We start from the raw sequence: 17,438 nt of genomic DNA on the forward strand, positions 1-17,438 counted from the left end.
AGAGAGTGATTAGATACTATTTGAGACACAGTGGTTGAGTCACTTTTTCTCTTAGGCAGACCCCTGAGGTAATCAAAGGATTAAGCCATTTGGGAATCTCAGGGAAGTGAGTTTCAAAACAAAGCAAATATATCACTGGAATAAGTGCTTAAGGATCAATTAGTTAATTTTTTTTTTAAGTGTAAAGACAATAAAAACACCTTGCAGAAACTTTTGTTTTTAACTTATTACCCTGTTAACCTCAAGCAATACAAAAACCTTTTTCCTTCCAGTGTTTTTCTACGTTTTTCATACATGGGCACACATAAGTTATTGTGTGCCTAAAATTGTTTTTTTATACTTAAGCGTTTCTCCATGTTGTTTCATCATAACTTCATAATATTTTTATAATAATTTTAACATTATCAATTATTCCATTAGGGATTTATATAAATAAACAAAAAATAAAATACTGTATGCCTAAAGATTTTCACTGAAGCATTGTTATAGTTCCAAACATTGGAAACAACTAAATGTATTAACAATAGTATCATATTTAGATTACTTCTGGTGTTTAGTAGTACTGTAATGAATATCATTAAACATAATGTTTTCTTCTTTTGAATTATTTGTATTAATTAATTCCCAGGACTTAGAGGTCTACACCTTTTTTAAGAAAACCTTGATATAGATTATCAAGTGACTCTCCAAAAGAATAATACAGTTAATATTATTACCAGGAATATATGAATATATGGATCATTCCATATATCTTCTAGCATTGAGTATATTTATTTAACACTGTTTTTACTACTTAGCTAAAATTAGAAAATCAACTACTGATTAGCAAAAATTATGAATTCATTGTTTTCTTTTGAGTTTCCTGACTTACTCATAATATCCAACATATTATTATTAAAAGTATCTATTTTGGGGCTATTTGTTGATTTGTGAGGTGCACTTGTTTTAAAAGGTTTTAAAAAACATTCACTATGAGTTTCTCATTCTCAGTGTAGCTCCATTACCTGGACATGGGATCAGGAAGACTCAAGCCAAGAATTTTCTAATATGTGTCTAACAGTGAAAATTTCATGTATTAAAGAGAAAGTTCTTATACCTCAACAAATTGCTTTTTAAATGTTTTTATTATAGTACAGTCTAAACCTTAAAGTGCTTCCTTACCTAGCTTCAATAAGTATAAGTGTTTTGCCAAATGGATTCCTCTATTAACTTTCACCCATCCATCCGCATTTTTTCTTGCTGGAATATTAAGAAGCAAGTTTAGAAGTCATGTAATCTCATCAAGAATAGGTTTCAGGTGGTGGGTGCAGTATACTTCTTGTTGAATCACATCAGGAGGTATATAATGACTGGTTGACCACTTTTATTGATAACTAACATTGACCACTAGATTTAAGCAGTGTCATCCTGATCCATTTTAAAGTTCCCTGTTGATGACTATTGCCTAAATCCAATGGAATAGGCGGTAAAATGCTGAATTTTCTATTATTCCTTCTATAGTTATTAGCTGAGTTCTACAAAAACTTTCTATCATAAATTATTGGATTATCTTGAAATATATCTCACACAGGAAAGGTGAGATAAGTGTTTGACACTTTCTGTTATTAAGAGTAATTATAAGGATAATAAATGGGTTCATTAACAATATCCAATGGAAACCAATAAATTTTTAATTTTTAAAAATCATTATGCACTCATGGAGTTACATGTACTTGGTATAATTTGATTTATTGAAGTAGTGTTTTTTAATGCTCACGTTTTTTTCTCATCTGAGGTCAGAGGCAGCCCCTTCAATATGGTTACTGTATCTTTCTGATATGATCCCAGTAATCTTCCTATTTCCTTGGCACAGCAAGGTACATCAGGCCTATCTTGTCAACTCTGCCACATACTTGGAATCATCCATTTCTCCAAAAAGACTGCTGCAGTGAGGGTATTTAAAAATTAAGAGTGTTCATTATTTCTGGGATGTGATTTCTTCTACATTTTTCAGTGGACAGAGCTTCAGATCTACTTTCTAAGGTTTTTAAATTTTGTAGAGACAGGGTCTCACGCTGTCTCCCAGGCTGGAGTGCAGAGGTGCTGTCATAGCTTGCTGCAGCCTTGGACTCCTGGGCTCAAGCAATTCTCCCACATCAGCCTTCTGAGTAGCTGGGACTACAGATGTGTACCACCAGGTCGGGCTAATTTTTAAAATTTTTTTGTAGAGAGTGGGTCCGACTATGTTGCCCAGGGCTCATCTCAAACTCCAGGCTTCAACCAATCTTCCTGCCTCAGCCTCTCAAAGTTCTGGGAGTACAGCCAGGAGCCACTGCACCTGGATAGAATCTGTTCTTTTTTTTTTTCTTTTAAAGAAAAGTAAGTCATGGGTTCATACTAATATATCTGATATAGTGTAAGAATACAGTTTTGTTTGATTTGTTTGATTACTTGTGTCTTTTTTAATGCTGGAAATCTTGCTTTCCAAAGCCATTAATATAATTATTTGCTTTATTATACAATCTACCTATAATAATTTCAAAAAATACATAAATATTATAAATGAACCAATTATTTTTATTGTGTGTATATATATGCATGTATATATAGTATTGTATTATTTTATTGTATATTTTTAAGGTACACAACATGATATTTTGATATACACAGTGAAATATTTACTACAGTGAGGCAAATTAACATACCCATCCTCACTCATAGTAACCCTTTTCATGTGTATGTGGTAAGAGCATCAGAATCTACTCTCAGCACATTTCTAGTAGACATAAAAACAGTTTAAGATTTCTTTTTAGCTCATTTTGTCTTTAGAATGCATCATTAGGACTGTACACTCTCAACACTATCATTTAAAGTTACTTGAATGAACTATTTCTTTTTTATTATTATACTTTAAGTTCTGGGGCACATGTGCAGAATGTGCAGGTTTGTTACATAGGTATACACATGCCATGGTGGTTTGCTGCACCCATCAATCCATCATCTACATTAGGTATTTCTCCTATATTATCCCTCCCCTAGCCCCTGGCTCCCCATTAGGCCCCAGTGGGTGATATTCCCCTCCCTGTGTCCATGTGTTCTCATTGTTCAACTCCCACTTATGAGTGAGAACATGTGGTGTTTGGTTTTCTGTTTTTGTGTTAGTTTGCAGAGAATGATGGTTTCCAGCTTCATCCATGTCCCTGCAAAGGACATGAACTCATCTTTTTTTATGGCTGCATAGTATTCCATGGTGTATATGTGCCACATTTTCTTTATCCAAACTATCATTGATGGGCATTTGGGTTGATTACAAGTCTTTGCTTTTGTGAATAGTGCCGCAGTAAACATACGTGTGCATGTGTCTTTATGATAGAATGATTTATAATCCTTTGGGTATATACCCAGTAATGGGATTGCTGGGTCAAATGCTATTTCTGGATCTAGATCCTTGAGGAATTGCCACACAGTCTTCTACAATGGTTGAACTAATTTACACTCCCACCAACAGTGTAAAAGCATTCCTATTTCTCCATATTCTCTCCAGCATCTGTTGTTTTCTGACTTTTTAATGATCACCATTCTAACTGGCATGAGATGGTATCTCATTGTGGTTTTGATTTGCATTTCTTTAATGACCAGTGATGATGAGCTTTTTTTTTTTCATATGTTTGTTGGCTACATAAATGTCTTCTTTTGAGAAGTGTTTGTTCATGTCCTTTACTCACTTTTTGATGGGGTTTTTTTTTCTTGTAAATTTGTTTAAGTTCATTGTAGATTCTGGATATTAGTCCTTTGTCAGATGGATAGATTCCAAAAATTTTCTCCCATTTTGTAGGTTGCCTGTTCACTCTGATGATACTTTCTTTTGCTGTGCAGAAGCTCTTTAGTTTAATTGGATCCCATTTGTCAATTTTGGCTTTTGTTGCCATTGCTTTTGGTGTTTTAGTCATGAAGTCTTTGCCTATGCCTATGTCCTGAATGGTATTGCCTAGGTTTTCTTCTAGGAATTTTATGGTTTTAGGTCTTACGTTTAAGTCTTTAATCCATCTTGAGTTAATTTTTGTATAAGGTGTAAGGAAGGGGTACAGTTTCAGTTGTCTGCATATGGCTAGCCAATTTTCCCAACACCATTTATTAAATAAGGAATCCTTTCCCTGTTGCTTGTTTTTGTCATGTTTGTCAAAGATCGGATGGTTGTAGATGTGTGGTGTTATTTCTGAGGCCTTTGTTCTGTTCCATTGATCTATATATCTGTTTTGGTACCAGTACCTTGCTGTTTTTGTTACTGTAGCCTTGTAGTGTAGTATGAAGTCAGATAGCATGATGCTTCCAGCTTTGTTCTTTTTGCTTAGGATTGTCTTGGCTATGCGGGCTAATTTTTGGTTCCATATGAAATTTAAAGTAGTTTTTTCTAATTCTATGAAGAAAATCAATAGTAGCTTGATGGGGATAGCATTGAATGTATAAATTACTTTGGTCAGTATGGCCATTTTCACGATAGTGAGTCTTCCTATCCATAAGCATGGAATATTTTTCCATTTGATTGTGTCCTGTGTTATTTCCTTGAACAGTGGTTTGTAGTTCTCCTTGAAGAGGTCATTCATATCCCTTGTAGATTGTATTCCAAGGTATTTAATTCTCTTTATAGCAATTGTGAATGAGTTTCACTCATGATTTTTCTATTATTGGTGTATAGGAATGCTTGTGATTTTTGCACATTGGTTTTGTATCCTGAGACTTTGCTGAAGTTGCTTATCATCTTTAGGAGATTTTAGGCTAAGATGATGGGGTTTTCTAAATATACAATCATGTCATCTGCAAACAGAGATAATTTGATTTCCTCTTTTCCTGTGTGAATACTCTTTATTTCTTTCTCTTGCCTGATTGCCCTGGCCAGAACTTCCAACACTGTGTTGAATAGGAGTGGTGAGAGACAGCATCCTTGTCTTGTGCCGATTTTCACAGGGAATGGTTCCAGTTTTTGCCCATTCGCTATGATATTGGCTGTGAGTTTGTCATAAATAGCTCTTATTATTTTGAGATACATTCCATCAATACCTAGTTAATGAGAGATTTTATCATGAAGAGGTGTTAAATTTTGCCAAAGGCCGTTTCTGCATCTATTGAGATAATCATGGTTTTTGTCATTGGCTCTGTTTATGTGATGGATTACATTTATTGATTTATGTATGTTGAACCAGCTTTGCATCCCAGGTATGAAGCCAGCTTGATCGTGGTGGATAAACTTTTTGATGTGCTGCTGGATTCAGTTTGCCAATATTTTATTGAGGATTTTCACATTGATGTTCATCAGGGATATTGGCCTGAAGTTTTCTTTTTTTGTTGTGTCTCTGCCATGTTTTGGTATTAAGATGATGCTGGCCTCATAAAATGAGTTAGGGAGGATCCCCCTCTTTCTGTTGTTTGGTATAGTTTCAGCAATGCTATCAACTCCTTTTTGTACCTGTGGTAGAATTCTGTGTGAATCCACCTGGTCCCGGACTTTCTTTGGTTGGTAGGCTATTAATTACTGCCTCAATTTCAGAACTTGTTATTGGTCTATCCAGGCATCCGACTTCTTCCTGGTTTAGACTTGGGAGGGTGTATGTGTCCAGGAATTTATCCATTTCTCCTAGATTTTCTAGTTTATTTGCATAGAGGTGTTTACAGTATTCTCTGACGGTAGTTTGTATTTCTGTGGGATCAGTGGTGATATCCCCTTTATCATTTTTTTGTGTCTATTTGATTCTTATCTCTTTTCTTCTTTATTAGTCTGACTAGCAGTCTATTTATTTTGTTGATCTTTTCAAAAAACCGGCTCCTGGATTCACTGATTGTTTGAAGGGTTTTTCATGTCTCTATCTCCTTCAGTTCTGCTCTGATCTTAGTTATTTCTTGTCTCCTGCTAGCTTTTGAATTTGTTTGCTCTTGCTTCTCTAGTTCTTTTAATGTAATTTTAGGGTGTTGATTTTAGATCTTTCCTGCTTTCTCTTGTGGGCATTTAGTGCTATAAATTTCCCTCTACATACTGCTTTAAATGTGCCCCAGATTGTGGTACATTGTGTCTTTGTTTTCATTGGTTTCAAATAACTTCTTTATTTCTGCCTTAATTTTGTTATTTACCCAGTAGTCATTCAGGAGCAGGTTTTCAGTTTCCATGTAGTTGTACGGTTTTGAGTGAGTTTCTTAATCCTAAGTTCTAATTTGATTGCACTGTGGTCTGAGAGACTGTTTGTTATGATTTCCATTCTTTTGCATTTGCTGAGGAGTGTTTTACTTACAATTATGTAGTTGATTTTAGAATAAATGCGATGTGGTGCTAACAAGAATGTATATTCTGTTGATTTCGGGTGGAGAGTTGTATAGATGTCTATTAGGTCCGCTTGGTCCAGAGCTGAGTTCAAGTCCTGAATATCCTTGTTAATTTTCTGTTTCATTAATCTGTCTAATATTGACAGGGGGGCGTTAAAGTCTCTCACTGTTATTGTGTGGGAGTCTAAGAGTCTGGGTCTTTGTAGGTCTCTAAGAACTTGCTTTATGAATCTGGGTGTTCCTGTATTGGGTGCATATATAATTAGGATAGTTAGTTCTTGTTGCATTAATCCCTTTACCATTATGTAATGCCCATCTTTGTCTCTTTTGATCTTTGTTGCTTTACAGTCTTTTTTTATCAGAGACTAGGATTGCAACCCCTGCTTTTTTTTTTCTTTCCATTTGCTTGGTAAATATTCCTCCATCCCTTTTGTTTTGAGCCTATGTGTGTCTTTGCATGTGAGACGGGGCTCCTGAATACAGCACACTAATGGGTCTTGACTCTTTATCCAATTTGCCAGTCTGTGTCTCTTAATTGGGGCATTTAGCCCATTTTACATTTAAAGTTAATCTTGTTATGTGTGAATTTGATCCAGTCATTATGATGCTAGTTGGTTATTTTGCCTGTTAGTTGATGCAGTTTCTTCATAGCATCTGTGGTCTTTACAATTTTGTATACCAGTTATACCTTTCTGTGTTTAGTGCTTCCTTTAGGAGCTCTTGTAAGGCAGGCCTGGTGGTGACAAAATCTCTCAGCATTTGCTTGTCTGTAAAGAATTTTCTCTTTTGTTTATGAAGCTTAGTTTGGCTGGATATGAAATTCTGGGTTGAAAATTCTTTTCTTTAAGAATGTTGAATATTGGCCCCCACTCTCTTCTGACTTGTAGGGTTTCTACCAAGAGATCCACTGTTAGTCTGATGGGCTTCCCTTTGTGGGTTACCCGGCCTTTCTCTCTGGCTGCACTTAATATTTTTTCCTTCATTTCAACCTTGGTGAATCTGATGATTGTGTGTCTTGGGGATGCTCTTCTCAAGGAGTATCTGTGTTGTTCTCTGTATTTCCTGAATTTGAATGTTGCTAGGTTGGGGAAGTTCTCCTGGATAATATCCTGAAGAGTACTTTTAAACTTGGTTCCATTCTCCCCATCACTTTCAGGTATACACCAGTCAAACATAGATTTGGTTTTTTCACATAGTCCCATATTTCTTGGAGTCCCATTTCTTTTCATTATTTTTTCCCTAATCTTGTCCGCTTGCTTTATTTCATTAAGTTGACCTGCAATCTCTGATATCCCTTCTTCTGCTTGATCGTTTCGGCTATTGATACGTGTGTTTGCTTCACAAAGTTCTTGTGCTGTGTTTTTCAACTCCATCAGGTCATGTATGTTCTTCTCTAAACTGGTTATTCTAGTTAGCAATTCATCTAACCTTTTTTCAAGGTTCTTAGCTTCCTTGCATTGGGTTAGAACATGCTCCTTTGGCTCGGAGGAGTTTGTTATTACCCACCTTCTGAAGCCTGCTTCTGTCAGTTCATCAAACTCATTCTCCATCCAGTTTTGTTCCCTTGCTGGTGAGGAGTTGTGATCCTTTGGAGAAGAGGCATTCTGGTTTTTGGCATTTTCAGCCTTTTTGCGTTGGTTTCTCCCCATCTTCTTGGATGTTTCTACCTTTGGTCTTTGAACTTGGTGACCTTCAGTTGGAGTGTCTGAGTGGATGTCCTTTTTGTTGATGTTGATGCTATTCCTTTCTGTTTGTTAGTCTTCCTTCTAGCAGTCAGGCTTCTCTGCTACAGATCTGCTGGAGTTTGCTGGAGGTAGACTCCAGACCCTGTTTGCCTGTGTATCACCAGCAGAGGCTACAGAACAGGGAAGATTGCTGCCTGTTCCTTCCTTTGGAAGCTTCATCCCTGAGTGGTGCCTACCAGATGCCAGCCAGAGCTCTCCTGTATGAGGTGTCAGTCAGCCCCTACTGGGAGGTGTCACCCAATCATGAGACATGGGGGCCATGGACCTACTCAAGGAGGCAGTCTGACCCTTAGTAGAGCTCAAACCCTGTGCTGGGAGATCCACTGCTCTCTTCAGAGCTGTCAGGCAGGGATGTTTAAGTCTGCTGAAGCTGAGCCCACAGCCACCCCTTCCCCCAGGTGCTCTGTCCCAGGGATTTAGGGGTTTTATCTATAAACCCCTTACTGGGGCTGCTGCCTTTTTTTTCAGAGATGCTCTGCCCAGAAAGGAGGAATCTAGAGAGGCAGTCTAGCCACAGCAGCCTTGCTGAGCTGCAGTTGGCTCCACCCAGTTTGATCTTCTGAGTGGCTTTGTTTACACTGTGAAGGTAAAACCACCTACTCAAGCCTCAGTAATAGTGGACGCTCCTCCCCTCACCAAGCTCTGGCATCCCAGGTCGAACTCAGACTGCTGTGCTTGCAGCAAGAATTTCAAACTAGTGGATCTTAGCTTGCTGGACCCCATGGGGGTGGGACCTGCCAAGCCAGACCACTTGGCTCCCTGGCTTAAGCCGCCTTTCCAGGGAAGTGAACAGTTCTGTCTTGCTGGCATTCCAGGCGCCCCTGGGATATGAAAAACAAACAAATAAACAAAAAACTCCTGCAGCTAGCTCAGTGTCTGCCCAAACAACCACACAGTTTTGTGCTTGAAACCCAGGGTCCTGGTGGCGTAGGCACAAGAGGGAATCTCCTGGTCTGCGGTTGTGAAGACTGTGGGAAAAGTACAGTATCTGGGCCAGAGTGCACTGTTCCTCACAGCATAGTTTCTAATGGCTTCCCTTTGCTAGGAGAGGGAGTTCCCTGACCCCTTGCACTTCCCAGGTGAGGCGACGCCCCACCCTGCTTCAGTTTGCCCTCCATGGGCTGCATCCACTATCCGGTCAGTCTCAATGAGATGAACTGGTTACCTCAGTTGGAAATGCAGAAAGCACCTGCCTTGTGCATCAATCTCGCTGGGAACTGCAGACCAGAGCTGTTCCTATTTGGCCATCCTGCCAGCAATCTCCAAATTATTTCTTTTATTGCTCGTGTCATCGGTTTGATGTACAGTTAATTTGCTTCAATTTGATTGAATTTTTTAGGGATTTGTGTTTTTCTATTTTAATTTTTTCACTTTTTAATTTTATACAACAATAATTGAAACCATACATATACTTCGGAGCTCTTTGTATTAGCTATGTTTTTCTGGAATATAATCAGCAAATATTTTCTTCAGATTGTTCTTTGTCTTTGTTTATGGTGCTTTTTTGACATGTGTAAGTCATTCAGATTTTTTTTTATGTAGCTAAATTTATTAATATTTAACTAGCTTTTGGAATTTGGGCCCTATTTATGACAGTTTTTCTATTTCCAGATTAAAGAGGAATACATCATTAATGACAAGCTATGAAATGCAAATGCACACATTAAAAAAACCCTGGCCAGGCGCGGTGGCTCACGCCTGTAATCCCAGCACTTTGGGAGGCCGAGGTGAGCGAATCACGAGGTCAGGAGATCGAGACCATCCTGGCTATCATGGTGAAACTCCGTCTCTACTAAAAATACAAAAAAATGAGCCAGCCGTGGTGGCGGGCACCTGTAGTCCCAGCTCCTCAGGAGGCTGAGGCAGGAGAATGGCATGAACCTGGGAGGCAGAGCTTGCAGTGAGCCGAGGTCTTGCCACTGCACTCCAGCCTGGGTGACAGAGCAAGACTCTGTCTAAAAAACAAAACAAAACAAAACAACAACAACAACAACAACAAAACCCTAAGTATCATTAGCCTTTTGGGAAATACAAATCAAAACTACCATGAGATAACATTGTACAGATAGATAACATCCATTTGATTGATTAAACAGGAAATATCTGGATATATCAAGTGATATAAAGACTGAGGAAGAAGTGGGATTTTCATACACTGCTGGTAAACAATCAAAATATACCCACACACACACACAAAAAAGAGGAATACATCTATTTTTAATTTAAATATATGGTATGAGTCATTGTGTCTAGATCTTGCATCCATTTAGAAATTATTATTTACTAGTATTTTATTTTAAAATATTAGACACTTTTTTTTTCTTCCCAGATGCTGTTTTAGATACTGGAGATATAATGGTGACAAGATCAACAATATCTAGTTTCTCTCAGAGCTAATGTTCCATAAGGAGAGACAGATCACAAAGATGATTTTAGATAATGGTAAATGCTATAAAGACAGTGAAAGAAGATGATGTGACAAGGAGGGACTGAAGAGATGCCTCTCCGATAAGATGATATTTGAGTGATTCCTGCATCACATGAAGAGGGCAACTATATCAGGCTCTGGGACAGAACTCTCCAAGCCAAGGGAATACTTAGTACAAAGGCACTGAGGAGCAGTAGCCCCTAACACTTATTAAAAGTTTACTATGAACCAGACACACTGCCAAAACACTTCACCTGCATTATCTCATTTATTTCTTACAACTACCCTTTGAATTAGGTAACAGTAATCATCCTGTTTTGAATACAAGGACCCTGAGATTGCCAAATACTTCACCTGCATTATCTCATTTATTTCTTACAACTACCCTTTGAATTAGGTAACAATAATCATCCTATTTTGAATACAAGGACTCTGAGATTGAAAGGGCCTCCTCTCAGTCTCCAGTGTAGCTTTCAGGGCTCAACCTGCAACAGTGAATTCCTGATTTTATCTCTCCAGGCTTTCATGAGAAGGACAAGAAGCCATATTGCCGGAAGGATTTCTTAGCCATGTTCTCACCCAAGTGTGGTGGCTGCAATCGTCCAGTGTTGGAAAACTACCTTTCAGCCATGGACACTGTCTGGCACCCAGAGTGCTTTGTTTGTGGGGTCTGTATAATCACTTTTCTTCTGGACTTAGGGAAAGTCAAGGGTTCTCCTCTCTGAGAGGAAGAGCTGCAGTTAGTGAAATGATTCGCAGTCCTGAATGAGGAATGGATGTGGGCATCCTAAAGGAGAAACGAGATACAAATCCATTGTGGGCATTTGCTTGTCTGTTTTGCAAGCAGGCAATCTAGCCTCCATTTGTCAAGAATCTGAGGGAAATTCCTGTAGCTGGCAGGTAACTGGCAGGAATTTCAAGGCTGAAAATTTTACTTTGCTGACATTTTACCCCTTGACATTTGCATTCCTTTTCTCTCTCTTCTCTCTACCCCTAGGACTGCTTCACCAGTTTTTCTACTGGTTCCTTCTTTGAACTGGATGGACGTCCATTCTGTGAGCTCCATTACCATCACCGCCGGGGAACGCTCTGCCATGGATGTGGACAGCCCATCACTGGCCGTTGTATCAGTGCCATGGGGCACAAGTTCCATCCTGAGCACTTTGTGTGTGCTTTTTGCCTGACACAGTTGTCGAAGGGCATTTTCAGGGAGCAGAATGACAAGACCTATTGTCAACCTTGCTTCAATAAGCTCTTCCCACTGTAATGCCAACTAATCCACAGCCTCTTCAGGTTCCTTATACAATTTAAACCAAGAGAGGAGAGGAAAGGGTAAATTTGCTGTTCTGACCTTCTGCTTAATAGGCTTATAGAAAAAGGTGATGAGCAAATAAATGAACTTCTAGACTTTACATGACTAGACTGATAATCTTATTTTTGAGGCTTCTATACAGTTAATTCTATACATTCTCTTTCTCTCTTCTCCAATCAAGTGCTTGGAGTTAGATTTAGGTTCTTCTATCTAGTCCCCCTACAGATGTATTTTCCACTTGCATAATTCATACCAACACTGGTTTCCTTAGGTTTCTCCTTTTTCACCTCTGCTGATGGCCCTACTCAGATTTTCTCTAATTTGGTCCCGATACTTGTCTCTTTTCAAGTTTTCCCATGTCCCTGTGGCTCACTGTCTTACAATCACTGCTGTGAAATCATGATACCACTCCTACCTCTTTGCATCTTCCTTCAGTGTATTTTTGTTTTTCAAGAGGAAGTAGATTTTAACTGGACAACTTTAAGTACTGACATCATTGATAAATAAACCAGCTTGTGGTTTCAATAACTCATTGTCATATTTGTTTGGGAGATAAACTTTGTGCTTCCTGTGTTATATACTAGGCACTATGTACAGTTATGATTATATCAACCCTCTTGTTTCCTTCCATCCAATGCACACTTTAAAAATTTTAATTGGAAGAAATTAAAAGGAGGGTCTCCTTTTCACTAATTTTTGTTTTTAGTTTGGTCCCATAACCATTTTATTTTCTGGACTTAGATGATTGAATCATTTTTAAAAATGACAAAACTTGTTAAGATTGTTTTTATTACTGTGTTTACAGAAGGAGAAACTCTGGCTCTCCATTAGATACATTACAAATTCATTTCTTTTTTTTTTTTTCTGAGATGGAGTTTCACTCTTGTTGCCCAGGCCAGAGTGCAATGGTGTGATCTCAGCTGACCACAACCTCCACCTCCTGGGTTCAAGCAATTTTCCTGCCTCAGCCTCCCAAGTAGCTGGAATTACAGGCGTGTGCCACCATGCCCAGCTAATTTTTGTATTTTTAGTAGAGACGGGGTTTCTCCATGTTGGTCAGGCTGGTCTTGAACCCCTGACTTCAGGTGATCTGCCTGCCTCAGCCTCCCAAAGTGTTGGGATTACAGGTGTGAGCCACCATGCCTGGCCACAAATTCATTTCTAAAGTAAAAAATGAAACACACAATTTTACATTTGCCTCCTGAAGACAAATGAGATGGCTGTTCTTAGAGCATCTCTGAAGAAAAATGCTATAAAATCTCAAATGATTATTATCTAGAATTAGGAAAGCCAAGCCTCAAAGAAAAATTCCTCTTAATCATTTGTTCATCTCAAAATATTATAAGTAAAAGTGTGGAAAAGCTTGCCAGGTTATCAGAGAATCTGACTTTCTTATGTCCTATCAGTTTACTGTCCTACAGTTTACTTTTTATAAAAGTAAGCTTCACAAGGACTCATCTTTCTGCAAAAGAGATATTGAGAAGATCAGTACAATATATTTCTTACCATGGTCTTAAAAATAATTGTGTGATTATTTGTTATAACAAAAACCAGACTCTTAGAATCCTTGATTCTGAAATAAGTTACTGGCAAAAACGCCTTCACTGGAGGTATTTTTAAAAATAGGACAAAATTTGGTGTCTTTAGTGTCTTTAGATTGATAGAGGAATAGTACTACTTGGGAGAACTGAAATGGATTAAATGTTTCTTGCCAAACTTTATTATATCTATGTCCTTTGTTGGAATGGATAATAAGGGGGTTTTGAGAGTTACAAGGAATTGGCAACAGTTAATTCTATAAAATAGGAACTCCAAATGCATGTAAGATATGTGGGAGGCCACACAGATATGGAACCATCTGGCCTCTATCCTGTTTGGCTGTCTGAGAGCGCCAGACTATGCAGAATACACATTCAACTTTTAAACATCCTCTTTGCAATGTCTTCAGTCAACGATGTCACACGCAGGTGTTAATATGGCGCTGTTCTTGGTTGCCCTGGCAATTTGACAAAGTAAACTTGGAGTTTTAGCCCTTAAAAAGAAATGTACAGGTGCTAAAACTTTTTTTTTTAAGGATTAGCTATTTTGAGACTTCAATAGAATTTAACTATTTTTAAATGTCAAAGAAAATCCAAAGTTCACTAAGATGCAATAAAGAAGTGAAAACATTTTCTTCCCACATTTAACGGAAGTGGTTTTACATGCTCAAAAAAGAGATACTGACTTCAGGACCAGTGTTTTAGCTTTTTAAAAATCCTGGAAATGTCATTACTAAAATTGATCACGTACCTAATTACTTTTGGTTTTGAGTAACTTCTAGGGTGTTTAAAAAATAAAACCCACCCTCACAGGACAGGGGTTTTCCACCAGCGAATATAAACATATAGAAAGGAATATGCTCGAGAGTTGGCACTCTGTTCTCAAAGGGGAGTCCCTCAATTAGTTTGGTCAGTTTTTCTTTGAAGTAAATCTAGTCTCTTCCAAGGTGATACTTTGATAAAGACAATTATTTTTCCATCGGAGTTCTATCATGCACTCTTCTTGGAGTTGTAGTATGGCTGCCAGCGCATGCTTCTTTTTTCACAACCAGTAGGGGGAGCAAGAGTGCTTTTTTGGAGCATTTGCGAGCAAAAGTTCCGGGATTCATCCTGACTGGTCTTGCTAAGGTCACATACCAGTAATTTTTGCTGGGGGAATGGATTCTGCAGCTTGGCTTAAACCAGACTGAATTACTTCCAAAGTTAGAAGCAGGACTCAGTTTCCCGAAAGCTTTGTGGAGGAGATGTGAAGAATTCGTATGTTCAAAAGTGAAAATATTGGAGTTTCTGAGTTTCAAGGTAATGTAGAAGGTAAGCAAGTAGGCATTGTCAGTATCCTGAGGGATCATGTCTAAGAACTTTACAGAACCCAAAGGCAGAGGAGAGCCCGGAAATGCTGGTGTCCTGAGGAACATGCGGCAGAGGCACTGCTCTTCCTGGGCCCCTAGGGGCGCACCACTGAGAAACTTCAAAAGCCGCTTCAGTTTGGCAGTCTGGAAAAGGAGATCTTCCAGCTGAAATCAAGGTGAGAAAGAGTAGCAACTTCCTTTAGAGGGGAGTGTCTTAGGCATAAGCAGGTCCTCAATAAGGCAGTGGTGGCAGCCACTGAAATATGACACTGAAATAGAGACTGCCTGTCCCCAAAATATTGAGGTTGTGTTACCAGGTAAAACTTACCATCAGTGCAGCACGTTAGTGCTGGGAACACAGAGCTCAGTGGGGAAATGGAAATCTACTGGGATCCACAGGATAAAAAGAAAGAAATCTCAGGTAAAAGCTGGTGCTTGGGTTGTACTTGTTGCAAATTTATAACTTTACCACAAGGCAGTGGTGTCTCAAATTTATAAGAGACAGTTTATGTAGGACATTCTCCTACCCTAGGTATAGTCAGTGTATAGTGCCTGAATTGATTTTCCATGGGGGGGAGGTCTCCTCACTCTGTTTAGGTTCATAGACCACGGATTCTGGACAGTTGCACAGACTTCCTGGCATCCTGTTGAGAGCCATCCATCTTCCCTTCCTATTTTGGACATCATTAAATCACAATAAATACTGTATTATGGGAATAATATTTTTCCTGGGATAAGTACCTCAATTCTAGTGAGAGATATCTCAGATCACAGGTGTTACTGGAAAAACTCCTAAAGCTGAAAATGAACAGACCAATAAATCAAAAAGACTTTACTTTCTCTAAACTTTAACTTAGAGAATTTTATTTTGGATTTTAATGTTTTTAGACTTGGATATGCTGTGTTGAATAATATTGGATATAATTGAGGATGGGACGTGATATGAAAGGGGAATAAATTTCTCAGCTGTTTTTCCCTATAGTCTAGTTTCTCCACAAAGAACTGCATCTCCTATTCTTGGTCCACGTGTTTAGGGAGAATGACTTTAACCTCAGCCTCAGAAATGGGTACAGTCCCAAGTCTGACCAATAAAATTCTTTCGCTCTTCTGAAGGAAGGTGATTGGATCAGAGATAGACATGTGACACCCAGCAAAGCCAATGACCTTTACTAGATTTATTCAGAAAGAACATTCCCATTCTTTGGAATTCCAGTTGTGTGATAATAAAAACCCATTGTTGCTGATAAATATTTTTATCATCACTTAGGGGGAGGCTGTCTGAGAAAGAGGCCAGCACAGAGGAACATAGAACCAAGTAATGGAGAGGCTGTGTTTTTTTTTTTTTTTTTGAGCCACTCAGTTCTACCATAGCAGCATCTTAACCATAGACTAGGAAAGTATGTGAGCAATAAATTCTCTTTTTTTCCTGGGATAAGTACCTCAATTCTAGTGAGAGATCTCTCAGATCACAGGTGTTACTGGAAAAACTCCTAAAGCTGAAAATGAGGAACATGCGGCAGAGGCACTGCTCTTCCTGGGCCCCTAGGGGCGCACCACTGAGAAACTTCAAAAGCCGCTTCAGTTTGGCAGTCTGGAAAAGGAGATCTTCCAGCTGAAATCAAGGTGAGAAAGAGTAGCAACTTCCTTTAGAGGGGAGTGTCTTAGGCATAAGCAGGTCCTCAATAAGGCAGTGGTGGCAGTCACTGAAATATGACACTGAAATAGAGACTGCCTGTCCCCAAAATATTGAGGTTGTGTTACCAGGTAAAACTTACCATCAGTGCAGCACGTTAGTGCTGGGAACACAAATAAACTCAGTGTTGGTACAGAACGTATATTGTGTGTCGTCATGGAAAACTAATACACAAAAATAGTATTTGATCAATTCTTGATGCTTTTTACACCAGAGCACAGTGAAACTCTATAGTTTAAAGTGAAGTCATCCTGTGGATAGCTTGTATATTTAAAGTACAAACTTCTTGCTCCTGTCCAATTTTGCAGTATCTGTCACTATTACAAAGGTGAAGAAAAAGGTTGGGAGGGTGTTGTCATCCTCTAAGATTTAAAATTGTTTTGGAAATCATGGTATTCATGCTACTTTGTTTAATTATCACCTAGAGAGAACTATTACATATTTGATATTACTGCAATACTCTTTATAGTGAAAAATAGTTTTAAAACATCCTGATATCCCACTTGCAAACAAAAAAGAAAGAAAAATTAGACACTTATAAGATAAATAAATTTACATTTATCTTGTGTCTTAGTCTGCACAGCTGCCATAACAAAATACCATAAATTGGGTGTCTTAAACTGCAGAAATTTATTTTCTCACAGGTCTGGAGATGAGAAGTCTCAGATTAAGGTCTGCAAGTTTGGACTCTATTGAGGGCCCTTTTCTTGGCTTGCAGATAGCTGCCTTCTTGCTTTGTCCTCACAGGGTGAAAAGAGGGGACAAAGAGAGGGAGAGAGACAGAGAGACCACAAGAGATCTGGTGTCTCTTCTTGTAAGAACACCAATCTTAACGGATCAGGGCCCCAACGCTTATGATTTCATTTAATCTTAATTACTTCTTCACTTCCACTTTGGGGTTAGGCCTTCAACATATTTTGGAATGACACATACATTCAGCCCGTTACATCCTGAAAGGTGCTACTTAAAGAAAGTTGGGTTTATATGAAGTTAAGGAGGAAAAAGAAGATATTTATAGTGATTCTGAGAGGGGGACCTTAAGGACACTTTTCAGTGCTTTGGAGGTTGGAAGTGGTTATTTT

The 17,438-nt window shown here is 38.5% G+C and overlaps 1 protein-coding gene across 2 annotated transcripts in view; it reads left to right on the top strand.

The window, feature by feature from the left end:
• LPXN (leupaxin) overlaps positions 1-12,304 on the top strand; it is a 45,068-nt gene extending 32,764 nt beyond the window's left edge. For both annotated transcript variants that reach the window (XM_023215540.2, XM_023215542.2), the window contains 2 exons: positions 10,984-11,132; positions 11,462-12,304. In XM_023215540.2, coding sequence (XP_023071308.2) covers positions 10,984-11,132; positions 11,462-11,731 — 419 coding nt within the window. In that variant the 3' untranslated portion in view covers positions 11,732-12,304. The remainder of the gene's footprint in view (positions 1-10,983; positions 11,133-11,461) is intronic.
• Positions 12,305-17,438: the final 5,134 nt, after the last annotated feature.

The sequence above is a fragment of the Piliocolobus tephrosceles genome, chromosome 13 (assembly GCF_002776525.5).
Source record: "Piliocolobus tephrosceles isolate RC106 chromosome 13, ASM277652v3, whole genome shotgun sequence".
NCBI classification, from domain to species: domain Eukaryota; kingdom Metazoa; phylum Chordata; class Mammalia; order Primates; family Cercopithecidae; genus Piliocolobus; species Piliocolobus tephrosceles.